The sequence below is a fragment of the Cnephaeus nilssonii genome (assembly GCF_951640355.1).
Source record: "Cnephaeus nilssonii genome assembly, chromosome: 14".
Lineage (NCBI taxonomy): Eukaryota > Metazoa > Chordata > Mammalia > Chiroptera > Vespertilionidae > Cnephaeus > Cnephaeus nilssonii.
The window spans coordinates 2,764,269-2,791,704 of NC_137085.1; the positions used below are offsets into that span (position 1 = coordinate 2,764,269).

The 27,436-nt window shown below is 53.3% G+C and overlaps 1 protein-coding gene across 1 annotated transcript in view; it reads left to right on the forward strand.

The window, feature by feature from the left end:
* The window catches only part of DDX31 (DEAD-box helicase 31), a 56,704-nt gene that overhangs the window by 15,709 nt on the left and 13,559 nt on the right, over positions 1 to 27,436 (forward strand). The window contains exons 9-18 of the mRNA XM_079790525.1: positions 677 to 741; positions 2,348 to 2,467; positions 2,582 to 2,688; positions 3,692 to 3,966; positions 4,941 to 5,117; positions 8,208 to 8,267; positions 13,917 to 13,967; positions 15,491 to 15,630; positions 20,105 to 20,186; positions 25,846 to 25,957. Coding sequence (XP_079646651.1) covers positions 677 to 741; positions 2,348 to 2,467; positions 2,582 to 2,688; positions 3,692 to 3,966; positions 4,941 to 5,117; positions 8,208 to 8,267; positions 13,917 to 13,967; positions 15,491 to 15,630; positions 20,105 to 20,186; positions 25,846 to 25,957 — 1,189 coding nt within the window. The remainder of the gene's footprint in view (positions 1 to 676; positions 742 to 2,347; positions 2,468 to 2,581; positions 2,689 to 3,691; positions 3,967 to 4,940; positions 5,118 to 8,207; positions 8,268 to 13,916; positions 13,968 to 15,490; positions 15,631 to 20,104; positions 20,187 to 25,845; positions 25,958 to 27,436) is intronic.

Sequence of the window (27,436 nt, forward strand, 5' to 3'; positions counted from 1 at the left end):
CACAGCTTCCTGAGATGTGTGTTTCATTCAGGCTCCGTGGAGCAAGGCATGAGTCATTTCCAAAGCTCCTGTTGCTGTCTGTTGGGAGGAGGTCACACAGCCTTAAATCCGGTCCTGTCTACACAGTAGCACCTCCTGCCGTGAGAAGCCCGAGCCCCCCTCCCGATTCCTTTTTTAATAATTTTATTGATTTCAGAGAGGAAAGGAGAGGGAGGGAGGGAGAGAGAAACATCAATGATGAGAGAGAATCACTGATCAGCTGCCTCCTGCGCACCCCGACTGGGGATCGAGCCCGCAACCTGGGCATGTGCCCTAGACCGGAATCGAACCCGGGACCCTTCAGTCCGCAGGCCAACGCTCTATGCACTGAGCCAAACCGGCTAGGGCCCTTATTATTACTATTTTTAAATAGATTTTTATTGATTTCAAAGAGAGGAAGGGAAAGGGAGAATCATTGATAGTCTGCCTCCTGCCCCCTACTGGGGATCGAGCCTGCAACCCGGGCATCTTCTCTGACCAGGAATTGAACACTGACCTTGTGGTTCATGGGTCGATGAACCACAGAGCCACACTGGCTGGGCCCCCTCCCGATACCTTTGAGGAGAAGGAGGATAGACCTGCCTCTGTTTATAGGAAACAGGCTGTGCACTGATTCTGGTCTGATGTCTTTCTGCAGCCATTTACCTGGATTGTGCCTGGAGTGCTGATGGGAGGAGAGAAGAGAAAATCTGAAAAAGCCAGGTAGGGGAGGTTTGTTTGTTAATTCCCTTTTTAATCTGTCTTCTGCCTTCCTGTTCAGTAAGATTTAGTCCTAAACCTGGTCCCATGTGTAGGGACAGACTGAGTCAGCAGGGAGCAGTCACGTTTAGACAGGGCTGTTTTTAAGATAGTCATGAACCTGCGGGGGTTTCCTTCTGATCTGGTCATGACCTCCTCCTCCTCCCTCCTCCTCCTCCTCCCTTCTCCTCCTCCCTCCTCCTCCCTCCTTCCTCCTCCCTCCTCCCTCCTCCCTCCTCCTCCCCCTCCATCAGAATGTCACATGCAATAAACAATATTTCAAGAAAACTATTTTAAATACAATAATGTTACATGTGGTCATGGCCTTCTTAACTCCACCCAACCGGTCCCCACAGTCCCCCTTATTCAGTGCACAGCCCCTGGTGGTACTCCATGTGGGTACCTTGGGAGTTTGGTGTTTTTTGTGTTTTTATACAAACAAGATCATAAGCTTACATAATGCTTTGCCCTTGCTTATTACACCCCAAAGCATTGATTTCTAGTTGTATGTTAGAACTGGTAATGGGTGTCAGTAGAAAAGTGTTGGGACAAGTAAATTCCAAATTGTCTGCATTCTTTTAAGACAACTTTTATTGTATTACAGAGTAGCGCTTGTTAGTAACACCCAACTATGTGTGTGGCCTGCTACTGAGGAGTACATTTGAAAGCGGAAATGTAAAAATATTGGCTCGGGTTATTTTCAGCTGTGAATAACAATGGCAGCAAACAGCAGTGCCACCAGCTCGGGGGCAGGTGTGTGTTTCTTTCACACACATTGAAGCCTGACAGCCCAGCATGTGCTCCAGTGTTGGGACTCCGGCTCCTCCTCTTTTTGTGCCACGACATGAGGCGTCCATTCCCAAGGTCACCTCACAGTGGAGATCCCGCCCCCACAGCCAATGTCCTACAGCAGGAGCACAGATCACCAGACCCTCCCTCCACAGGGACTCGTGGGGTTTGCGCCTCTGTCCTGTCTTACTCAATCTAGAGCGTAGGCTGGGATCATGCTAACCTGATCCCAGGGGAGGCTAGAAAACATACTCAGCTAGAAATGGGAGGCTTATTACCAGGGTAATGGGGTGAAGGATGTGTGGGGAGTCATCCATTAGATTTATTCTACTTAGTCTATGGGACAACGCCAGGCCTGTTATATGGAAGTCACAGCAAGGGTTCAGTGTAAGACGTTCTGGGACAACTGATTCAGCTAAGAGGTTCCCTGGCAAAGAAGCCTCAGGAGCAGGCTAGACGACCATGTGTCTGGAATGTGCTAGAAGGGATCCATGGACCAGGTAAAAGGCACCAGATTACATAGTAAAGATTCCTTTCAAAGTTAAGGTTTTGCGATTTTAATATAATTGCCGATCTTAACAATTTCTGTTCTATAGGAGAGAGAAACTTCAGAGAAAAATGAAAACTCTGATCTTTGTATCCACTTGTCATCACGTTTGTCATGATTTCAAGCTGTGGCACATGCTGCTAGACACGCATCTGTCTCCTTCGCCTTTTCCCGTGTCTTCCATCGGTACAGCCCAGTGTGAGGTACTGTCTGACGGTGTGTCATTTCCAACAGGCTCCGCAAAGGAATCAATATCCTCATCTCCACTCCGGGGCGCCTGGTGGATCATATAAAATCCACAAAGAACATTCACTTCAGCCGCATCCGCTGGCTGGTTCTGGATGAAGCCGACAGGTGAGGCTGATCTGGAACAGGAAGGGCACAGGGAAGGCTGGCTGTCCATCGGGACTGCAGCCTGGGCTACATGCAGTCTGCCTTAGATTCAACTCTCTTCTCCCGAAACCGCAGAATCTTGGACCTGGGCTTTGAAAAGACCATCACAGTGATACTCAACGCGATCAACGCCGAGTGCCAGGAGCGACAGAACGTCTTGCTGTCGGCCACGCTCACGGAAGGTGAGGGGAGAGAATGGATGCAACTCCAGGGGCCTGTGTGCCGCTGGCCCTCAGCCTCAGGGCGGGGAGGAGTCTCAGGGCCCCCGGGCGCGGGGAGGGGCCAGCAGTCTGGGCCGTGCTGCAGGGGCTCCTGTCAGGTGGGGAGGACGAGGAAGGCTGGCTGACGGCCACCTCCTATGCCTGCGTGAGCCTTTCACTGCTGCCGGGACCCCCGAGCGCAGGGCTCGGGTCCTGACGAGGACGGCCTCTCACCGCGCGCATCGTGACTGCGGTCAGCCTGCCTTTCTCCTGAAGCGGCGTTGGACCTAAAAGTCTCGCGTCCTTTAAGCTCATTTCTGTTTTTCATCCTCGTGAGATGGAGCTTCTCGGCTGCCTTTCGCAGACGGGACGCTGGGCTTGGCCAAGTGGCACCGCTCTGCACCGACCCCACAGCAGGCCCTGTCTCAGCGACGGGACAGCTTCTGTGTCTGGTGTCCGCTTCACTCGGCACACCAGCTGCCACCAATGCGCCTCATCGGCACTTCTGAGTGTATTCCAGAGAGCGTTAATCTTAAGATAATCCATGGGAAAGGGATTCTGTGCTCAAAAAGTTGGGGAAATGCCACACATTACTTCCTCTTGGAGATTCGTGGTGCCCTTTCACACAGTAAAGGTCCTGAGAAGGCCTGTAAAGCCTTCTGGAAGAATTTGTGGGACCTTTTTATCTGGGGTTTCATAACCACAGAACCCTTTCTGGGGGGCGGGCAGACCCCTGTTAATGTCCCTCTCAGTGGTTTCCCACAGGTGCGAGCTTAGAAAGGCCGGTGGGGGAGGGGGGGGTTTGGCCTGTGGGAAGAAGTCCGGGGTCCACCCCACCAGATTGACAACTGGGCAGATAGCGCGGCCCTCGGTGAAACCCGTCGGGAGTTGCCTAGTTCGCCCGCCTGTGCAGTGCCCGGGCGTGCACAGGGACCAGTTCCCCAGCGTGGGCCATCACCTGCTGTGACTTCTTCGCTTTCTCCAGGTGTGACACGGCTCGCTGACATCAGTTTGCACAACCCCGTCAGCATTTCTGTCCTGGACGAAGGCCTCGGTCAGCCTTACCTGACAGATGAGGAGTCTTCTGACGACTCTGACTCTCTAAGTGACGACGACTATGATGATGACGACGACGACGACGATGACGATGAAGAGCTGGACGGCTTTGCGATCCCGGAGGGTCTTGAGCAGTACGTGGTGGTGGTTCCCAGCAAGCTGAGGCTGGTCTGCCTGGCGGCCTTCATCCTGCAGAAGTGCAAGGTAGGACGGGCCCGGTCGGCTCCGTCGAGGGGGGGACGGTGCCGTTTGTGTCGGGCCCTGCTGGCAGCCGTGGAGACGCGTTCTCCGGCCTAACGGCTGGTGGGCGTAGCAGTTCTAGGGCTGTGGGACAGCTCGGAGGCCAGTGACTGCCATTCTGTTCCGCCCGAAGTGGGCCTTAAGGATCTTTCCTGGGACTGGTGCTGGGAGCAGCAGGGATGGCAGGGGCATGCTGGATGTGAGGCAGAGCTAGGGGCCTGTGCTTGCGTTTTTAAAGGACGCCCGGTACAGGCAGTCCTCGGGTTACATCGGACGTACATCGTTTCGTGGTTATGTCGCCATCTCCCATTTATTTATTTAAAAAAAAAAAAAGTTCCGTCATTTCGACGTATGTACATATGTGCTTCATGTTTTTTATTATTTATTTACCACAAGTAAAGGTCAGGAATCGTTACCTTTCTTTTAAATTTCTTTTACGGTTTCACTTCATTACTGCTGTGTATGTGCTCCATGTGAGTGACGTAGGTGCTTATGTAGGTGGGTTCCGACTTATGGCGAAATCACGCCATAGACGTAACCCGAGGACCTACTGTATTTGCATATTTGTTGGCCGGTTCCGGTGCCACTTTCTCTGGCACATGGGGAAACAGTAGGGGGAAGGGCTTGAGAGTGAAGCTTCCAGATGCGCTGCACGTGGCGTGTGTGCCGAGGCCTGAGGACGAAGAACAGCGCTGATAGGCAGCCTCACCCTGAAGCATGCTCTTCCCAGGTGTGGGAGCGTGATCAAGGTCATGGCTGTCAGTTCCCTCTCCTGCAGTCTGGTAGCATGGAGCATCCGTGTTAATTTTGGAAATAACTCCAAGCCGTCTGTCATCTGTTTCCAGACAGGGCCAGTGTGACTGTGTATTTTAGAAAAATACTCGTTTTAGTGTCACCTAATAAACCCTGTGGTGGTTTTCCCCTCTGTGTCCGTGTAGTTTGAAACAGACCAGAAGCTGATCGTCTTTTTCTCGAGTTGCGAGCTGGTGGAGTTCCACTACCACCTCTTCTTCCAGACCCTGCTGGGCGGCGCCGGGGCCCCGGCGTCAGGGCAGTTACCATCTGGCGGCCCGCGATTAACATTCCTGCGGCTGCATGGCAACATGGACCAGGAGGTGAGCAAGCCCGGGGCCCATCCAACTTGATCACGCCCTCCACGGTCAGCACTGGCTCCCACGGGGCTTGGGCAGGTGTCCCCTTAGGTGGGCGGCGCACGGGAACTGGACGGGGTGTTGTGTGCGAGGGGAGCCTATTGTTCCGCCCGCCTGCTCCGGAGCTGGGCTCGTCCACCTGAGAGCTCGCAGGCCCTTGGCCTGCATCTACCTCAACCAGCTGTTAAGGCAACAGAGCACCACTAAGTAGCTGGCACCAGGGAAGGGTTTTGCCTTTTTAGTACCCAGTGTGTAATTAGGGCTTGATGTCTTCAAATTAAGAGCATTAATGGAGCTAAATTGTGGCTCCCATATGGTACCGCTGAGCGTGACTGCTGTCGTTGTCAACAAGATGCAGCGCTCTCTCAGCACTTGGGGTTGCGAGAGGGTCTGTGTCTCGCTCTGCCTCGGCTCTGAGTACCATTTTGGTTCAGGAAGAAGAGGAGAACGTTGGCCTTATTTTAGGTTCTGAGCTGCAAAACTCAGTCCACTGGGGAGTTGGGGCGGAGTGCGGAGTGGGATGAAGTCACTGCCTTATGCAGGGAAGGACGCACAGGGCCCGAGATCAGAGCCATCTTGTCCTGGAGGCTGTTACCAGGCAGCTCAGAAATAAGGGTGGGCTTGGATTAGAACCACATTTAAAAGGAGTAACATTTTTAGAGTATAAGAGACCTTAAAGGTCATCAAGTCCTTTTCCCCTTTTGTTTTTGCTTTTTTGGTTTAATAATTCAGGAAATGGAGGTTCAAAAAGTGACTTTGCTCAAGGTCATTCAAGGACACAGCTTCTTATTTGCCACAAGATAGAATAGAATTTCCTCTTTGAGCCTTTGTGAATTTTATCAGCTCTTTCTTTTTACCTTGCGGATCCCTGAGTCAATCGAATTTGTTGATTTCAGAATGCAATACCATTTATGGTGTTTCTTTCTTTTCTCTTTTAATTAGTTTCCCAGTCCTCTGGGTCTGTTTTCACCAGAGGCATTCTGCAGGGGAGTCAGGTGACGGAGGAGCTGGATGTGCACTCAGAAGGATCTGGGAATTTGAATAGATCACACAGGAGATTCTGTAGTCCAATTAGTTCAAACTCCTATTGTAATGGCAGTCTCGGGTGCTTTTAGCTGTGTGCCCTGGCGGCAGACTCCTGCTTCTGGTCCTGGCCCTGCTGTCTACTGGCTGTGTGACCTCAGGGAACTCTCTGTGCCTCAGTTTCCATGTCTCTAAAATGGAGCCAATAGTCACACTTACTTCATGTGGTTGAGAGGATTCATTGAGTTAATGCAGATAAAGTGCTTAGCACAGGGCTGCCTCATAGTCAGTTCTCAGTGAATGTTAAGGGTCATTATTGTTATTTCTCCTTCAGGAATAGTTCCGTTCTTCAGCTTAGTAATTGTTAATATTTTACTTATATTGTTTGTTTATTGAGTAGCCTTCACAGCCTCCCCATGAGTAGAGGATGGGAGGGAGTGTCTGTATTTCATCTGATGAGTACTGAGGTTAAGTGTCTTACCCCAGCCTGAGCTGAAACCATGTATTCTTGGCCACTGTTCCACATGACCTGTGGTCTCCCTACATGATTGTCGTGACCCCAACCAAGGTGACGGGCATTGGAGAGAAGTGCAGTTTGAAGTTGCTGCCTGGTGCTTGTGATGGAAGCTCGGGAGTTAGGTTTCCTCCCCTCCCAGACCTGGATCCATAGGCGGGCCCTCAGGTGTGTCCCTGCTTTCAGGAACTGTTCTGATTTGACTGTACCCTGCAGCCGTTCCAGCGGTCCCTTACAGAGACTGCTCAGCGAACCGGACCAACACAGTCGTCCTCGGGAGGGTCTGAGCTCCAACTCGGACCAGCTCCCTGGGTCCAAGTGCAGTCCGCCCTGTGGTGTGTGTGGGTGTCCCTTGGCAAGTTCCTCGGCCCCCGTGCCTTGGTTTCTCTGCCTGGAAAAGGGTGGTAATGGTACCTGCTCGGGGGGCTGTGGGGATTGGATCGTGCAGACGTGTAAAGCGTAGGCCAGCGTCTGGTACGTGGCTGCGCTCAGTGCGCGCTGGTTGTCAGTGTCCACTGTCCTAAGCGAGGGGTCCCTGGGGTCCCACTTCTACGACAACACGTGCGTGTGAAAGACCGCAGTGAGGTTCCCCTCGGAGGCAGGGCCATGCCAAAGTGGAGGGAGAGAGTTCCTGTTTTCCAAATTTGTAGTAATTGGGTCACTTCCCTTTTTTGTTGCTGACAGGTGGACATGGCCACCACGTGTCAGCGGCTTGCGCCACTGGCTTTGCAAGTTCACAGGAAAGCCGTTAGGTGTGCACTCCTTTGGCCAGCAGGTCTGCCTTTAGGAACTCACCCGAAGGGAATAATTACGTGCACAGGCCTTACCCATAAAGATTTTATCACGGCGTGTTTGTAGTGAGAACACTCGGCCACAGCCTCGGCCAGCAATGGGGCATCGGCCACGTCAATGGGGGCACAGCCACCCGGCTGGTTACTGTCATCACGAGCGAGAGGATGTGCTTTGGAAAGATGTTCACGGCCTATTGCTTCCGGATAAGAGCGTGTTGCTAGTAGAGGTCGTGTGGCCATCTTTCCAGAGCCCCTCCTTGGCTATGCTTTGCACGGGCCCGGGGCATGGGGTTGCCAGTGGTGGTGGTGTGCTTCGAGCGGTGGGAAATTGCATTTTCTTCCTTCACCTTAAATGTAACTTTTCTACAGTTAAAATATATGGGGTTTATATTTTTTTGACCTTTTTAAAAAATTAGTCGTTAACAAAATTCCCCTGCAGGAACGGTGGGTTCTTCATTCCTCTCGTCCACCTGCAGGGAAGTGTGTCCCTGTGGGCTGTCCCTGCTCCGGGGTGGCCGACCTGGAGGATGGGCCCAGCCTGGCGCTGCCCTCCTGACAGCCCAGACTCTAGTCCGGGGCCTGGTAGATGTGAGCACTCATTGCTTCCCTTCCTCCAAAGCCTCTCTGTTCTGGGCCCGAATGCAGTCTCAGCAGAAGGAGACCGGGAAGCGCGGGACCTGCTCGCTGCACTCGATCTCAGCTGTGAGGCTTTCCCTGTCTTTGCAGGAGAGAACAGCAGTGTTTCGCGAATTTGCACAGGCCGGCCCTGGCGTCCTCTTTTGCACGGTAAGTATCATCTGTACTCGGGTGAAAGGAGCATTTTTGCAATTGGTGGTTGCAGTTTTTCTCTCTCGACAATCTGCCTTGCAGCTGCCCCACAGACAGCGAGAACCCCAGGGCTCTTGGTGTGGCTGGGCCCTTGGCCCCTCTGGTTTGTCACCTGACTTAGTCACAGGTAGCCGCCGCCACTGTGCAGAAGACTCAGCTATTTGCTCACTAATAGTGGCAGCTGTTGGTCTGAAAACGTGTGAATCTTGCTGATTTCTAGCCACCCAAAACTTGTAAATTACAGCTATCGGGAGTAATTAGAGCTGGGAAAGTCTTTCCACAACAAAATCACTCCACGCACCTTGCTCACCTCCTTCCAGGAGCAGCTGCCCGTGGGCAGTTTGTCTGCTGGCGGCTGTCACGTGCCCTCCAGTGTGCAGGCAGTCGCCTCGCCCCGTCGCTGCCACCCTGGAGGCTGCCTCCAGCCCAGCGCTGGCCCTTTGAATGCACGTCTCAGGCTCTTTCGAGATGGCAAGTCCCGCCTTCGACGGCCCTTCTCTGGGGACGCACTTCACCGGGGCTTTGCTCGCTCCCGAGATTAAAATCCCTCCAATGTGTGTCGTCGTGGTGAAGCAGCTTAATCTCTGGTGATGGTTTGAGAAATCCCTGTCCACACAGCAGGGAACTGCACCGTAAATGGAGTAACCCGGTGATGACGTGCTGTTAGGAGCAGACGAATAGCTCTTTGACCACCCGCTAGGCCTCTAATGAATTCCTCTTTAAGGAACTTCTGCTCCGTGTTCCGTGTTACTGAGCGGTGGTTTCTCCCTGAACTCAGAGTGTATGGGTGAGCGCTCCTGTCTTCCTTGTGTAAGGTCATACATAAGACGGCCTGCCAGCCAGCAGTGTGCCGATTCTCCTGTGTGGCCACCTGGCTGTGCCGAGCGTGGTTGGCCAGACGGAGAATAGTTACTGGGAGTGCTGGCCTCAGAGGTCTGAGTCCGACCCAGCAGCCTCTTCCTCTAGGAGCACGAACAGAGTCAGGTGCCAGTGTTCGCTCTAAAGCCATCTTCAAAGGCCCGGGTCTACACTGAAGAAGAGTCCAAATAATCTGTGGGATAAAGAAATTTGTCAGAAGTTCCCATCATGTCCACTAGTACCTTCTGGGGCCGGACCACTTCCTGTCTCCTCTGTCCCCACTTTCCTGCTTGTTCCTTACCCTCAACCAAGCCGGCCCCTCTCCCACGTCCTCGAATGTGTCATTCTTGCTTTCCCTGGGGACTAGCCCCAGCCAGCAGAGCACCCCCCTCCGCTGGGTCTGCACGGGTTGTTCAGGACTAGTCACCTGTGCTGCTCTCCTCCACCTTCGCTTATTTTGCTTGAAGTCCGTCCGCTGTTATGTCTGCGGTTCTTAATTCCCTCCTCCCGGGGATTCCCGCTGCCAGGAGACGGAGACAAAGGAGTGCGGCGCAGGGGCCATGAGCTCCGACCACAGCCCAAGTGCATGGAGGCTCTCGGTTTTCTTTGGGCGTTTTTTAGGTGAAGTTTCTCTTTCCCACTCTATTTCATTGTGTTAATGGCAAGATCCTTGGTAGGCTGTTGGCTGTTTACTCAGTTACGCTAACTCATGTTGCCAGTTTTTTGGCGGTCCAGCCAAGATCTCTCGCCTCTGACAGCTTCTGCGCTCTCTCCTTCCTCCTCTGTTTGCGCAGCCCAATCTGTCACCCGGACAACGGGGGCCTGTACCCCGCTGCTGGCTCCCACGCACGGCAGTAATGACTTTTGGCAGGCCGGGCCGGCGCAGAGGCGAGCTCGCTGCGTCCCTTCCTCAGAGCGCCGGTGGCCCCTCTCCCTGTTAGTAAAAGCACTTTGTGAGGATCTTGGGTAAATAAATGAGTCATTTTAATCCAACTGACAGGCTGGCACCTGAGCAAGCTGCCTTCCATCTGTGCTCCTCCGTCTCGTGGAGGCGGCCGGTCGTCAAGCTGCGCCCTCCCGGCCTCACCACCGAGTGTCTTTCAGAGCTGACTTTAGCGGCTCTTCTGCCCTAGTTAGGTTACGGGAGTGCGAGGCTGGGCCCGAGTTCTGACGGGGCGGCTGAGGCTGAGGCTGAGGCTGAGTCCTCAGCAGGTCAGCTTCCTGGTGCCCCGGTGCCCGCTGAAGCCATCGCAGGTGCAGAGAGCAGGGTCCTGCCTGTGCCCCTGCCCCCGGGGGAGGGTGTGAGCAGGGAAGAGAGCAGGGAGGCTCTCACCTACTGCCTGGTCACCACCATCCCAGTCCTTCTTCATCAGGAAGTGAAATGAGATTGCCACTCAGTGTTGGTGTGCCCGGCCTCATTCGGTCTCCTCTGGAGATAGAGAGGGTGGATCTTACAGCCCTTCTTCGGCGTGTGAACTGAGGCTCGGGGCTCAGCTGACTCTCCCGGATCGAATGGCTGCTGAAGTCCGTCCTCGGTTCCTGGAGCAGGGAGAGGACTTTCTCCCCCTCTCTGAGTCTCCCCCTCTCTGAGGCCGCCAGGCCCAGAATGGAAAGACGGGCTTAAAGGCGTAGCTGATCAAGGCTGAGGGGTGGTTGGCTGTTGGTGAGGTCCCCCCACCCCACACAAGAAGTGGGACGCAGGGAGCACTGTGAGCCAGGCCACCAGGTGGGAGGCAGAACCTTGACCGGTCGGATGAGAGGCTGCGGTCTGCAGTCACTCCTAACTCACCGCTTCAGCGCATGTGCACTCCGTGACGTGTGTGAGCGTCAGGCGCTGTGTTAGAGCTTCTGGGTTGAACTTACTAAACTGACGAGCCCTCCTGTCTGTCCGGCTCCGGCAGCCCCTCTCTGCATGCACCCCCCCCCCCCCCCCCCCCCCCCCGCGGAGCACTCAGTAACACGTCATTTCTTAACAAGAGCTCAGCACACTGGAGCCACCAGCTGCCGTCAGTGCCGAAGGCGAGTCCCAGGCCCTTTGAGGAGAGCGCTGGCTTTCTCAGAGGCATTGCTTGGGACGGGCCTGCAGGCGGGTGGGAGCTGCCTGCAAGCACCTCGTGGGCGCTCGGTACCCTTGGTACGTTAGTTAAACTGCTGCTTAACGCGTCAGAAAGGCAGCCTGGCGCCGCTGCGAGGAGAGCGGTGCAGGCGGACCAGCCTGTCGCGCCCCGTGCTGGGCGAGGTGCTGGCAGGCACAGTCTTCCTTGGTCCCGGGCAGCGATCGTTTTAACGTGCTCCTTGCAGGAACTTGCATAGGATTATCATTTTTCAAAAAAGCCCACAATAATGTGACTCCTTAAGAGGGGAGAGACTCAGAGGCCGCTCCTGCAGAGGATGCCAGCTCTCAAATGGGAGGAAGGCGTGCGACACAGGAAGTCATCCTCGCAGCCATCGGGGTAACAGACTGACAGGCAGCACCCACAGAGGCTGAAACCACTGGTGGAAGGATTTGGGGAACAGTCTCCAAGTTTCACTCCCCCGTTTCTCACTAATTACAAAGGCAAAGGTACCTTCGGATGCAGAGAGCTGGGGGCGCCCCTCACTCAGGCGAGTGGACACAGCATGGCCATACAGGACGGACTGCGCTGGTGGGCTCGCGATGCTGGGCAGCGGAGGGACACACCACCCCCATGTCCTGCAGTGCCGCTGGAGAAACGTGAACTGGGACTCCTAGGAAATCGTGTTCCTCAGCACTGCGTTTCCTCTGTAGAAGGATGTGCTTTTACTGAGGAGGCGCATGCTGAAGTCTGTAGGGATACAGCGTCCTGGCGCCCAGCGGACTCGCAGTGGTTCAGAGAAGCGTGTGTGTAGGGAGGGAAAGAGGAGGCGGACGCCCCGACCATCCGCACGAGCGTGTCCAGGTGAAGGCAGGCAGGTGCTCGTGCTGCTCCAACTTCTCCGTAGGTTACGTTTTTCTAAGTGACAGTCTGGGGGATATATCCATCTATTGTTAAGAGGAAAATAAAACAGGAAAACGCAAAGAAAAGTAAAAACCACCCAGCCCCTCTGCCTGGAGAGAAGTCAGTTGGCAGTTTGGGTGACTCTCCGGGTGCTGGTTCTCAGGTGCCGGCTGCGCCATCTGGCCGTTCTTCCACCCGAGTGATGCTTCGCTTGGGTTTGGGTTTGACCTATTTCTCCTTGGATTTTTGGGTGGAGGAACCAGACCATTTGTCCATCCGGATTTGCCGTCTGTCCTCGTGGTGCTTACCTTGCCCCGCCCCCCCCCCCCCCCCCCAGTTCCTCTGAACTAGCAGTTACGTCCAGGCCCTAATGAGGCCCAGGTTCGGGGGTTTGCTTTGGAGAATAGGTGACCCTGCACTTCATGTGGCACGACAGCTGGTCGTCTGACTTTTTAACTTGCAGCCTTTTACACAGCCTCCGAGTCCATTCTGAAGGCCCACTGGCGGAAGTTAGCTCCCTCCTTCCCTCTCCCTGTCCTCTCCCTTCCTCTCCAGGTAACTATTTTTTAAAACTTTTTGGGGTTTCCCTTTATTATTTCTTTTAGAAATATGGGCAGATATACTTTATTTTCCTCATTTCTTACACAAAAGGATGTTACCCACACTCGAATATACCCTAGGGAGTCTCCCTGGGAACCTCCCTTTCACGGCCCATACATAAGGGGGGCTGTGCCGTATCGGGTTCACCGTCTCCTGCTAGACGTTGGGGTTTTTGCCAGGCCTGCAGCACAAGCTGCCTACACCAACAGCCTTGTGCCTGAGAGTCCACTTGTATTTTTGCCAGCGTGTCCTCAGGACGGGTTTCGAGATGTAAGATTGCTCTGGGTCAAAGGGCAAGTACATAGCAGTTTGGCTGGGTGTTACCAATTCCCCAGCACAGCGCAGGGAGGTGTGGCGCCTTCTCTGAGGTCGGGGCCGAGGATGTAACGTGGCCTTGGAATCCGTTGTTTTGAAGATCCGTCAGGATAATGCAGGTGAAGTGCCGCACGGGGTCTGGTGTGTGGAAGTGCCAGGACGCATTGGCAGCGTGAAGACGAATGCCAGTGCAGGCTGGTTGCTGAGGGCTGAGGAGCCGGAATGGCCAGAGGAGTCCGCTTTGCAGGTGGCAGCCCGCCGGAGAGAAGAACGGTCCCCATGGCTTTCAGAGTTCGCCTGTCTGGGCCCGTCTTTGGCCGCGTTCTGACTTAGACGACAGGCAGGCGCTGCCTGGGCCTTGCTGCTCGGAGGCAAAGGCGCAGGAAATGCTTTGCGGCCACCTCCATGAGGGGTGCCTGGGTGACCTTCCAGAAGCCCGCCTCGGCTCAGCACAGGTCCTTCGCTCTGCTGGTGGGCAGGGAAGGGGCTGATAACCCAGGAATGCATTCCTCAGAGTGTTTCAGACAAAATGTAAGAGTGGTAAGACACGCTGGAAGTTTTCAGAATCCTTCCAAGGCACAACTGAGAACGACGCGTGTAAGGACCTGGGCTCCCTGCGGGGGGCGGTCTTGTGGGGAAGTGGCTGTGGCCACTGCACCAACGGGTTCCAAGCGCTTACCCCGAGTCAGAACTTGGAACCGCAAATGGACTGGTGGCTTCCTGAGGCTGTGTGCAGACGTGTGTGTGTGTGTGTGTGTGTGTGTGTGTGTGTGTGTGTGTGTAAGCCCTCTTCCTCTGCATGAGGTTATCAACAGATCTGTGACCCCCACATGGTTCAGAAACTCAGTCCTAAGCCGTCTTCTTTCCTGTTTTGAAGGATGTTGCAGCTCGAGGCTTAGATCTCCCTCAAGTCACATGGATTGTTCAGGTAATTTTTTAGTTGTTAAGGTGTGAGCTCGAGGCAGGAATATATGATCATGAGTAGATGCGCTGGCTTTAAGTAGAATAATTATTATTACCCTCCTGGGTGTTGCCCTGGTAACCAGGCAGCAACCGGCCTTATCTGCACAATTCTCCTGACATCTTTCCTTACCTCAGCCCACCTGACTGCTGCTGCAGCAAACAGCCAGCCTGCAATCTTGGGAGGGGCCCGCTGCTCCCAGCTCCAGACTTAACGCATGTCACACGCAAAGTTCCAGCAATTTGAAAATAACAGGAGTTACCCAGGCCCCTGGGAGGCCTCATGGTGTCCAGGAGGAGATGGCTCAGCTGTCCTGAGAGCCGTGTCCTGTACATTGACCTGCAGGGGGCAATTAAGTCCCTGACAGCATCTTACACAGACCGCGAGCCTTAGACACTTTGCCAGAGGGTATGGGCATTAGCGCTAGGGCCTGGTGGTTTTCGTTGTTTTTTCTTTTCGTTAGTCTGCAGAGTGGTATTTTCAAGCCCTCTGAGTGCGGGCCAGGGGAGACATGCCCTGTTTACGTGAATCATGGTTTATTCACATTCTGGTGCAGCCACACGCCTGTCACTGGCTGGGGAATCTCTGCTCCCCACAGGTGATCACTGTGTGACGAGAGGCGCCAAGTCTTTCTTCCTGCTGGCCTCAGAGCGAGTTAAAGATGAGGAGGCGAGGGTGGCTGGGATGTGTGCAAGGCCAGACACAGAGGCGGCCATTTAGAGCCCTATATTGTGAATATTGACTAGTCTGATACGCCCTCTGACCTTTGATTCACGTAGCAGCGGAGGGCAAAAAGGAGAATGAATATAGGGTCAGTTTTGATGACGGTGAAGTTCTTGCCGTAGACGACACATGATGCTGTGCGGAATACACCCCGCTGAGTTCTAGAACCCCTTTTCCCTGGGTCAGGAGCACCGTCCGTGGGGCAGGAGCAAGTCCCTGTGGGGAGGGAGCTCCGCTCCGCTGGGACCGAGGGCTGCAGGCAGGTGGCGGAGACCAGCTCCTGGGGCCCAGCCCCGAGCTGACCTCCGGTCAAGGTAACCGGCCCCTTGCCCTTTGCCTGTCAGCCTCCTCTGCGGCCTCGCCTCCACTGCTGTCTGCCAGGGAGCAGGCCAAGGTCATGTGGTGGTCTGCAGAGGTTTGCCCCACCTGCCCACGCTTTCACCTTGCACAGTTACCTCCGTGAAAAGATGCAAATAGGAAGCTGCAGAGACCTGTGGAGAAGTAAAATTAGAAGGGAGATACTGGGACGAGGAGACATCGCGTTTATCTGAAACTTGGCCGCTGTTCACGCCGGCCTGTCAGCCTTGTTATTGCCAATGAAGCAGGAGTTTCAGGGTTGAGTGACTTCTCCTTGTGATTGTGTTAGGGTAACCATAGCACCAGGATTTAATTCCTGGGATACCTGGAGGCAGGTGAGGGGTATTGCACTTCCAATTAATGGCAGTCCCTTGATCTGTGAATGCCTTCATTTCTGTTGCCCTTTTTAGTACAACGCTCCGTCTTCAGCCGCGGAATACATCCACCGGATCGGGAGAACCGCCCGCATTGGCTGCCACGGGAGCAGCCTGCTCTTCTTGGCGCCTTCGGAGGCAGAATATGTCAGCTCGCTGGCTTCTCACAAAATCAAGTGAGTCAGAAACCCGCGCGGCTCCGGCTGATCTCACCTAATTAACTTTCTGTCGCTTCTTATAGCGGCTGGGCCTTGTAAGCTGACGAAGAGCCATTAACCCTTGTGATCCCTAAATGAGTCCCAGAATAGCCAGTGGCAACAGCTAAAACCCTTCATGCCATCAGCACATGACAACTTCCATTGCGTCGTGAGACTAAGTCACAGGACGATCTGTCGCCTCCGTGTCTCGCAGGGAGGCCCGTGTTTCGTTCTCTGACAGCCGGCTTCTTGTAGACTGTTCTGTTCACGATTTTCATTTCTTGCAATTAATGTTTTGTACCTTTAAAGGTGGTTTATCTTTGTTCTGTTTTGTTTAGTTTTTAATCCTTACCTGAGGATATTTTTCCCATTGCTTCTCAGAGAGCGTGGAAGGGAGAGAGAGAGAAACATCCATGTGAGAGGCACATCAATTGATTGCTTCCTGCTCGCGCCCTGACCGGGGGCAGGAAGCAAACCCGAAACCCAGGTTTGTGCCCTTGACTGGGAATCGAACCGAGACCCTTTGATGTGTGGGCTGATGTTCTAACCACTTAGCAACATTAACCAGGGTGAAGATGGTTTATCTTTGAGAAAAGGAATACTTTCTACTCCTCACACAATTCCCCTTCCCTCAGGGATCAAACCCGGAAGGAAGTGATGAGTGGCCACTGGAGTGTGTGCACACGCACAGGCAGCTCTGGCCCCATCTCGTCAGGCCTGGTCGGGTGGCAGCACCTCCCGGTCCCCTTCCTGAAGCCCCGGCCCAGCCCTGGTCACGGCGCAGAGGACCCGGTGGCGTGGGAGCTGGGCCAGGGGCTCCTGTCAGACCTGACCTCCCTGCGGAGAGACGGGAGAGGCACTGAGAGGGGCGCTTTCCTCGTGGCCGGAGTTACCGTGCAAGCGCGAGGAACCCACAGGAGCCCAGGAATTAATACTTTATCGTGTTTTCCACACAACCTCTGGCACCTGACCTAACAAAGTCTAATGATAGGCTTCTAAAGTTTTTACACTGGTCCACGTTCCAGAACTTCTGTCAGACATAGCACAGCGGTGCACCCCATGTCCTGGAGGCACCGGGAGAGCTGTGTCTGCCGAGGGTACCCTGAGAGCCGCCGGGAGCCGCCGGTGACGCCGGCGCTCAGCTCGGCCGCGCGGCTGAGTGTGGGGTCTCGCCTGCTGGTGCTTCCCTTTGCCCGGGCCTGTGCTCTCTCTAAAGCATCCAGTAGCACTGCAGGCCTCTCTCCTGGGCAATCATTGCCCCCCACATCTGCTCCTGCTCTGGGGGACCCCAGGCCAACCACTGGGAGAGATGGGTGCACAAGGCATCCCCCCACCCCCCACCCCCCAGTACCTGCAGGGCTCTGCGCTCACCCTCTCGGCACTCTGTCGGGGTTGCTGGTGTGCACTCATGGCCTGCGGCTTATTCAGAAAATGTGTCTGATCTCCTTGGGTTGGGGGAGGCGGGGTCCCCTCCTCGGAAGTCTGGTCAGTTTCAAGTGGGCTCATTTAATGTCTCTCATCCTGATACAGTTTTCCATGGAATGGTGGTTTCATTTGTGTCGGGAAGACCTGCTTATTTTATCTTACTTAGGAGAGAGAGTTCATGCTGGCCACTCACTCGTCACCAAGAGCTTCACCTTGGACTTGGAGGGGAAGTTCAGGAGGATGAGGATAGGGAATGCCGAGAGAGGAAGGGAGTGTAGTCTTGTGGCAGGAGGTACCAGCTGGTGGAAGAATGTTCATGTAGGGGAAAGGCCGTAGGGTCCAAGCTCACGGGCTTCTGCCCCAAAAAGTCACCCATGGACGTGCCTGGGCCCGAACCCCTGACTGCATCTCAGGCTAGTGTGAGCCGCTCAGTGACGCTCAGACCCGGGTCACGGTGCACAGCCAGGCGCCAGCGTCCCGTGTCCACGTGAGGAAGGGTGTATTGTATGTTGGACATCTAATATAGACTGTTTTTAGACTTAATACAAAAAAAATGAAATCTCATAGGAACTAATGGCAGAGTGCACTGTGGAAAGAAGCAGATGTAAACATTTTTGGATCCAAAAGGTACTCCTAAATATTTATTATTTGTTTTTAGAATTTTTATGAATTGATTTTTAGAGAGAAACATCGATTTGTTGTTCTATTTACTTGGGCATTCGTTGGTTGCTTCTTGTATGTGCCCCGACCAGGGATCAAACCTGAAACCTTGGCGTATAGGGATGACACTCTTAACCAGCTGAGCTACCTGACCAGGGTGGAACTCCTAAATATTTTTTAAAAATTTAAAGGAGGAGAATGTATGTGTGTTTTATGCTCAAGAACCCGAGAGCCAGGCAGCGGGATGCTGGGATGCTGGAATGGCTGGTGAATTGCAGGGAAGATTCGGGACGGTAGCAAGTCCCTCACACACCTGGCTGCCGGCTTCACACTCTGCAGTTCACGTTAGCAGATGGGGCGGGAGACAGGTGCCCTGCTCGTGGTCGCCTCCTTCGAAACGCTGAGGACTTGGTTTCTAGTCCTTTGACTTCTTTGTGCTTGCCAACTCCTTCACTTGGCCCACTTTAATGAAAGGAGAAGTTTCTAAGGAAAGTCGTCATTGGTTTATTAAAATGTAAGTGCTTCATCAAAACGTGTGTTTCTTAGATCAGGCATAAGACAGTTCCCTGAATTTATTTATCTCCCTCTTCTTGAGTAAGGTGGGTGGTTCAGATCTGTTGATAGAGCCATCAGTAAGCAGAGCAGATGCGCTTTGTTCCTCAGAAGCAAAGGTTTCTGAGGATGGGAGGAGGGCCCTTCACGCGGTAAGGCGCCCCAGTGCACGCTCAGCTCCTGTTCCCGGAGGTCAGTGGTCCAGCTTGTCATGCAGACCCACGCACCACGTAGCAGCGGGCCCTGGCGGGCATGCCGACGCTGCCGTGCGCTGGGGAGAGCTGGCCTTCTGTGGCATGTTCAGTTCTTTGTGTCCCTGACTGTGAATGGCATTATTCCTTTTTTTCTGCCTGTTCAAGATTTGACCCCAGGTTCTTATGCTGCTTTTACTTCTGTATTCCTCCTTTATTTGTCCTCCAGCAAGAAAGGGGTGAATAGAGCAAGTCAGACAGTCAAAGGAAAAGATGGGATTGGGCTGAGTTTTCACCCTCCTTCAGACGTCCAGGCACAAATACGAGGCGAATTCAAAGCCGGAAGAGTCCTCTCTCGTATGAAAAATAGATTTCCCAAGAAATCAGGAGCATCCCCCGCTCCTTCCCTCCAGTAACCACTCCGCCTTCCCGGCTGACTCCTGCTGCTGCACAAAGATCTCCCGTATCCATGGGGCCCGAGCTGCAGAGAGGGGGCTGCGGGCTGGGAGCAAGCAGGGAAGTGGTGACACATTTCAGGTAAATGGCTGTCAGAGACGTGACATTTTCATTCATAGCTTCGGCAGAGTAACCTTTAGGGGAAAGGGGGAGCAGTGCCTGGTCCCACATAAGAGCTTGCTGTTCGTGTTTTAATCTGCCGTTACATTTTTTAACAAACAACAACGTATGAGAAGATCACTTATTTTTTTATGATCTGTTTTTCTGCCCCAGAACTCCCCCTTCCTTCCCCCTTCTCCCTGGGAAGTGCCGGCAGCCGCTCCCGGTTCCTTGGTCTCTGATACGTGCCGGCTGAGCGCGGTGGACTCCTGCAGGCAGGTGGGACGGCTGGCTGGGCCCTCGTGGCTCTGGCCGTGACTGCTGCCCACATGCTGCTCTCAGCCGTTCGCACATCGCTCTGCCTCACAGAGAGCATGCTCCTCACCTTAGTGCTGAGGAGACCGTCGTGAAGACCCTTCGGGCGGATTGGAGGAGAGTAGACAGCAGGTGGTGGCCCGTTAACCTTCCCTGGGCGCTCACCCCAACAGTTACGCATCTTGAGCTCGCCCCGCCTTTTCATTAAATTCTAAAAAGGACTGTCTGAAATGTTTTTATTTTATCATCTCTTGCTCAAGTCAACATAATACATCAATAACCAGGCCTACTTATTTAGTATTTGAGGTTTATTAAGAAATAATGACATTTGCCCTGACCAGGTAGCTCATTTGGTAAGAGCGTCGTCCTGATACGCCAAGGTTGTGGGTTGGATCCCCGGTCAGGGCACATACAAGAATCAACCAATAAATGCATAAATAAGTGGAACAACAAATCGATGTTTCTATCTCTCTTTCTCCCTCTCTAAAATCAGGAGGAAGGGAGGGAAGAAGGGAGGGAGGGAAGGAGGGAGGGAGGGAAATTCTAAATGCAGCCCACTTAAAATTCCCCCGGGAGGCAGGGACTTACTGGGACTAGTCCCCCGTCCCTTCCTCCCAGGTTCCTGGGGGTGAGGCCAGGCCCTCCCTGTGCGGTGCCTCTGCGTTACATCTGCCATGAGAAAGGCCGGTCCTGGGCGTCGGACCGGGTAGTTGGAGAGAAGGAGTGTTTATTTTGCTCTGCTCTTCCTCTCACAGCACTTCTGAGATGAAGATGGAGGATATTCTGTCTGTTCTGACAAGGGATGATTCTTTCCAAGCCAGACGCGGTGGTGGCCAGGTGAGTTTTACTGTTTACTGTTTGCTGCTGACAGATGTGACTCACTCTCCACTGGGGTAGCGGGGATTCTGTACGGATGGTTGTGTCCTATCAAGTAAAGTGCATATTTGAGGACCAGCAAGTTCAGATGAGGCCAAATCTGATTGAGTCTTTTCTCTCCGTTGCTTCTGGGTGTTTGCTGGTCTCATCCAGTGAATGGGCCAGCGTCCTCCTGGAAGTCCACCCGGCAGGCCGGCAGGCTTCCCGCCCAGGCCACCCCTCGGCCTTACCGCGTCCACAGGCATTTCCCACCCAGCCCGGCGGGCCCTGTCCGATGGTCACCAAGGACAACTGACTAGGCCGTCCAGCCAAGACAGCACGTCTCTTTGCAGACACACTAGTTCATCCCTTTGCTTAACGTGTGCAGTACACAGGAAGAGGGAAGTTGAGGTCACTAAGAAGGAAAATGTTTATTGCCCGTGCAGTTCCATACGGGGTCCTGAGCAGCGGCCGCTCCTTTCCTGCGGGTCTCCCTGCCAGGCAGGCCTTCCCCACCAGTCCTGCCCTCACTCAGCACCACACGTGTGTGAGTGTGCGAGGGAGGGTGTGGTGTTGCTGTCAGTAACTTTGTCTATGATATACTAATTATTTGGATATTTCACATTTGTTTTCTGATGCCTGAGGATAGACTGGAAAATCAGAGCCGAATAGACCAAGCTTAAAGAGGTTTTTTATCTGTTAGCGTGTGTGCTAATTTGGATCGATATTCTCCCCGAGTCGGGGACTGGGTTTGCCTGGCCCTGACGGAAGTTCTCTTGGTCGGAGAATACGGAGGGAAAGGAGAGGAATATCGCAGCGCCTGTCGCCTCTGTGAGCTCTGGACTCGGGACTCCACTAGGCTGTTCACAGGCTCGGTCTCATTTAGCCTTCCACTCTGTAGATGAGGAAACCGAGGCTGCGGAGGTGAAGGGACGTTGGCAAGGGCACACTAGTCATTCGTCGTCCTGGGATGCGAGAGCAAGCAGTCTGATTTCAAAGCACACACCCTTACACACCAGTATCCCCCCTGTAGCAGCTAATGGACTACATTCCTTTTTATAGAGGTCATGGTAACCGTTTTTATAGAACTGAAAATTGGTCGATAAATGGTACACAACAAAGCTCCCTGTGAGTAAGGAAAGTGGTTAAAGACTCAGCTGATCAACAAGCTCTGTTAGGCAATGTTTGGTGGGAACCCTCCCAGCCTCAGTGGACTCAGGACCACCCTTCCTAAGAGTGTGCTCTCCACACAGTTGACCAGTGACCAACAACACGCCTGGTCTTGACACGCCTCTGCTCTTCTGGAGCGGGTGCAGGTTCTAGTTAAGGTTTTTAATGTCCCCACAACTTTCCTGGTGGCCCCGGAGAGCTCTGCGGGATGCGCAGGGCCCCGGGCGAGCTGTTTGAGGGGGCCGTGGGCAGAGTGGTTCAGAGCACGGTCTCAGGTCACTCCTGGGCCCCCTTCCCAGCGGGGTGACTGGGCACTGCTGGCCCTTCTAGTCCCTTCGTAGTAAACATGACGGTGGTTTCTTCTCATGAGGACGCTGGAGGATGGAGTAAGAAGTAGCCCCAAACCCCAGCACAGCTACTGTAGGGCATTGGTTATTATTGCTGTGGTTCTTACCAATCATTGCCATATTGCCACATCACTTCATAGCAGATGTGGCATCAGAGCCCGCTCAGTGACACCAAGCCTTCTGCGATGGCACCAGGAGCGGGAGGTTAGCATCTGCGGGAAATGAGCAAAGCGGTGAGGCCGCAGCTGACACAGGAAGGTCCGCTCAGCCCCTTTCACGGAGACGCTCTGCGCCGGCCCTGGTGGAGGTGTCGACCCGGGTTGTGGGGTGCCTCACGGGGCCTCCTGCAGGACATTCCCCGAAGGAGGAGCAGCGCAGCTCCGCAGGACACGGGCCCTTTCCTAGCGTCCGCCCCTGTGGCCTTGCGGTCCGGTTTTCCTCGAGCCTGTGCCTTGGCCCGAGGCCAGCCTGAAGCCTTGCTGGGCCCAGAGGGCCAGACCCAGGGTCGCACACGGGGGTGAGTCCTCGCTTCACAGCTAGTGGCTCTGCACTGGGGCCGGTAGCCCCTCCCAGCCCTGGGTTTTCCATCGGTAAGGGGAGGACCAGAGGGCCCATCTCGGAGGGCGGTGGGAGGGTTAAATGAGGAGGCATAGAGCACCCTGCGCACACTCTACACCCCAGGCCCCTGCCCTGATGCAGTGTTTGGATATTTTTAAGGTTTGATGGTCCTTGTTTTTAAAAAGAAAAGTGCTAAGCAAGGGTGGGCATTCATTGGCACCAAAACACCCAGTTAACCTAGAAAACGAAATTACTCATCCTGGGTTCTAGGTGTCCTGTTGATGAACATCTGACTTGTTTGACCCATTTTATCTTGAATTCAGAGGACAAAGAACAAATACACTAAATTGACAATATTACTCATGATCACGTGGACACAGCCTGAGAGTTGTGAGCAGCAGGAGGAGTAGAGTGGAGGCTGGGTCCGGCCTTCGGTTCTGGTTGTCGCAGGAAGGGCAGTGCGTCTTGTGGCTGTTCTCAGCGAGGGCGGCCCACGCCAGTGCTGGCAGGCAGGAGTGGGCCCGGGGGGACCTCCCCCACGCGCAGCCGGGCGGCTCACTGCACTGCCCTCCCCACTCACCTGGTTGAAGTCCGTTGTAAGTGTCCCTTTGGCACGTACGTTTCTGGGCTCCTGTATACAGAAAGCAAACCAGGGAAGCACCTGTCAAATGTATATTTCATATTTAGGCACATAAAATATATATGGCTGCGCCTGGGTGTACGAGCTCACCCACCTACAAAGAGAATGCATTTGATCTTTCCACTTTTCTGGGAAGCACTCAGAAGTTTCCAGGGAATAAAACTCAGCTTGGCAATAAAGTGATTAAAACAAAATCCTTCCACTTAGTTTTAAAATGCCTTAGAAGTTAGCAATGTCAGGACACAGGCTTCCCTCCGCAAAACCACTCTCCCCGCTCCTGCTCCCACTTAACACTTTACAACAACAATTGGGTGCTGTAATCTTCAACTCATCTGTTGTTTCTTGATAGGCGTGGGATTGTCTTCAAAGTTTGCACAGCGCGCGCGCGCACACACGTTTTTCCTGTGAGGTTTTTTTGTCCCGTGAAATATGCCTGTAAACTTATCCTAACAAAAACTGTCACTGGCCTCGCAAGACATTGAAATTAAAACAAGATCAGCAGCCCTTGCATCGTGCCCTTGGATCGTCTGTTCTCTCCGGATCAGTAGGGTCTCCCAGACAGAGGGGCTGAGTGCGTGCAGCTGTTGGAAATGTGTCTTTCCAAACGGCCCTCGGTCCACTAGTCGCCGCCTGGCTTCATTAGCCAGCACTGAGTCTGTGCCTTCGAGGTGCCAGAGCGTCCTGTGGGGCTCACGTGCCCTCGGGGCCTGACCCACCCTCATTAGGGGAGCAGCTTACCTGTCTGGGCTGAGCGCACTGCGTCACTCTGCCCCTCTGTCTTCAGTTTAAATTTAGACTGTCCTCCCCAGAAGACAGCTGAGGAGTGCCTCTCTCGCTCTCAGGAGGGGCACTTTTAAATGGAGTGTCTCTGGGAGTGGGTGGGGGGTAAGGCATGCTTTTTCTAAAGTATATTTTATTTTCTGCCACTAACTTTTCTCATTTTGACTAAAACTGACCTCATCATTTCAGACGTGTGAACCCAGTTTTAACGCCTCTTTCTACATATTCCACTTGTATACACACTCACATTTTTATATGTGTGTATATGTAATTTTTTTTTTTTGGTTGGGGAAAAAAGATGCCTCATTTTGAAACCTAAAGGGGGGAATAAGAAAAGCCCTTTGTAATATATTGCCATATTATCACTAAATCCCCTGACAGTTGTGTCACAGAAGCAAGTCACCTGTCACTTAAGCTTGAGGTCTCTTTAATTTTCTCCTGGAATTCGCACCAGGCTGTCTTTAATTTGAGGCCTTTATTGGAATTCTGAACCCTCTCTGCCTCCCTGGCTCTCAGATCTATTCTGAGAGCTGTTACAGAATGTATACAATAACCAACAGAGGGATTCGGAGGCTGAGTCTGTTTATTTAACACTCTGGAGGGATTTTTGTGCTTATTCGGTCCTGGCTGCCCGGCTTTCAATATCGCTTTGACAGCCATTCTGCCCTTCTCATTAATTTTAAACAGTTAAAACACAGGAAAAAGAGGGAAAAGTTTTCATTATTAAAGTGCTTTACTTTTTAATAACAGAGGATTCTGTCCGCCAGGGGAAAGGGCATCCTCGCTAATTCACATTCGTATCTTTAAGAAAACGCGAGGAAGGTGACAGTCGCGCTGCGGAGGTGGCTTAACGAAAGGAGGGCGGCACAGAAAGTTTGCATTTCACACCAGTTAAGCGGGTGAAGAAATCCTTGTTAATGACAACAGCAAATGTCCACTTTCGTAACACGGCTCCGCAGTGACTTTTCTCCTGCCATTTGAGTGGAGGATACCCTTAGGGGCCTGTGCTGTGAAATCAGCCAGACTGTCATCCGCCAAACAGGGAGCAGGAATGATTTGATTAAACTGAAAACATTTTCAGGGTGTTCAGTCTCTCTTAATACAGAGGTGGATGTCGATTCTAAAGAATGGGGCTTTTCTTCTCTCCCTTTGTTCTTCCTGGCAGCTCAGAGCGAGAGGCTCAGGCGTCTGGGTCAGGCCGGCAGCCGGCCAGGCGCTCCTGTCCTCTGCGGGGTCAGAAGGACCGAGCTGGGCGGCCTGGTTCTCCCCCGTGCCTCACGGGAGGGTGCAGCAGAGGCTGGCAGCCCCATTCACAGAGTCAGCGTGTTAGCCACATGGGGCTGCACCGCGTGTTCTTTGGCGTCTCCGTTTCTCCTTCAAGCATGCGTGTTTGTTTTAGGATGTGTGAGAAACGAAACACTCATTGGGGCGGGGGGAGGGGGGGGCCTATAAGACATGGAAACCTTTGCAGTGGTTAAAGGATGAAACCATTTTGTTAACACGTCCGCTCTGTAGGGTCTTTCAATGCATGCAGATGCGGTTTCTTACAGGGAGCGGGTTGCTGGGCAGCCCATGCCTTAACGGGTCCCTGGGAACTCCGCACGGGGCTGAAAGGAGGAGCTGAACAGCCTGGGAACGGGAAGGGCTCTCTGGAATCCAGGGGAGGGCGAAGTTCAGGCAGCTCACCGGGAGCTCGCCCAGAGGAGCAGCCACTCTCCGAGGAGTAGCCACTCTCCGAGGGCGGGTGAGGGAGGGGAGATCTGGGGCCTCATTAGGAGGTACAAGAGTCATTTGAGAACAACTTTGCTTCATTGGTGTTTTAAATGCCTGAATTGGACCTGGAAAATTCCAGAGTGTCTCCAGTGGGCTTTCAATTTGAACGTGAGTGATGAGAGGCCAGGAAGAAAAGTTAGTAAATAAGTAAATAAACACACAGACCGCGTCTGCTCCGTCGCAAAGCCATCCTCGTCTTTGCCCGACTTGAACATCTTCATAGCCCCCTTTTTCCCTAGTAATATTGAAAGGATTACCCTGCTGGCCCCGAGGTGGTTACTGTGTGATTTCACTGTTATTAAATCTATTATAAACTGCTTCATTATTCCTGCCTCTGACTGTCTCTCCTTTAATCCTCCCACCACCCTCCCAGCAACCCCAGGCTGTTGGCCCCCAGGAAACCCAAGAGCGAGCCACGGTCTTGCAGACGGTGTTTGAGGATTACGTGCACTCCTGCGAGGGGACGGTCGCCTGGGCAAAGAGAGGTCAGTCCGTCTCCAGGTGCTTGTGGGTGGCCAGCCCGGCGGAGAGCACGTGCTCCCCTCCGCCCGCTCACCCAACAGACAGGTCGAGAGGCCGAGCGGGCGTCTGTGCTCACCGGCAAAAGCCTTCAATCTCCCTAATGCTGCGGGGTTGGGAGGCAGGCACGGAAGGCTTTAAAGTGATATTAAATGTTAATTTCATCCTTCCGTGTGGTTTGCACAAATGAGGCTTTATCTCGGCTTACATCACGACTAGAGCTTTGACCCAGCAGTGTGGGGCTTAGCGATCCATTTTTCTCCTTTGAAAACTGGATAGGAGAGATATGACCTGTCAGTAGAAATACCTGTAGAGATGGAAATTAGAGGTGACGTACGGGCTGGCGATATTCGACCTAAGCAGTGCCTGTTTAAGAGGACAAAGAAAAATGAGAAAGCACCCAATTCTCAGGGCGTTTACAAAAGAGTTGGGCATTAATCTAATATTCAGACCCTTTACAGGGTAAGTTGTCTCCTGGGATCACCAAGCATAAGGTGTGGGCTCAACAGTTCACTTGAGTGCGGAGCGGAGTGGAGGGCTGGCGGCTTCTGTGGAGGAGCCTCGTGTGGCCTGGGCTAGTGAGACTTCCTCCGTGTTGGGAGGGCCACAGTTCTGGGTAGTTACCTGCTGGTTTTCTGTCTGTTTTGTTCATCTTTACACGAGGGTATTTTAGAGAGTGGGAGGGGGCAGGAGGGGGAGAGAGAGAGAGACATTGATGTGAGAAGGACACATTTATTGGTTGCCTCTTGAATGCACCCCAACCAGGGGCCAGGGATCAACCTGTAACCCAGATACGTGCCCTTGATTGGGAATCGAACCTGAGACCCTTCGGTGCTGGGGCCAACACTAACCACTGGGCAACTGTTTTGAGAAAAATGCCTGGCTGGCTTACCAATATGGCAGGTCCTCAGATAACATCGTTTTGTCCAACATCGTTTTGTTAAAATGTTGGTGAGATGCTGCAGGAACTCGGCTCTTGTTTAAATCAGTGAGGCTGTGGGGAAGCCATTTCTGTTATACGTCGCTTTGCTTAAAGCCGCAGAACCTGTCCACGACGTTAAATGAAGACTCACTGTGTACAAACACCATGGCATCCTCTCTTTTCTTCTTTTTATGAATTGAAATTTCTTTTCTAAAATCATTTAACAAATATGTGTGTTGAGTTGGGCACTGTTCTAGGTGCTTGGGATACGCCGGATCAAACCAGACAAAAATCCTTACCTTTCTGACATTCCAGCGGGAGGGTGACAGCGAGTACAATGAACATATTAAGTAAATTACACACAAATTAGTCTATGAGAAGGTGATCTGAACTGTAAAACATGCAGCAGAAGACGGGCTGCGAAGGGGTGGCAGGGCAGAGCGCATTGTAATTAAGGGGTCAGAGTGAGCCCTTTTGTTAAGGTGACAGCAAAAACTCAGAGGTCAGGCCCCTGGCGGGATTC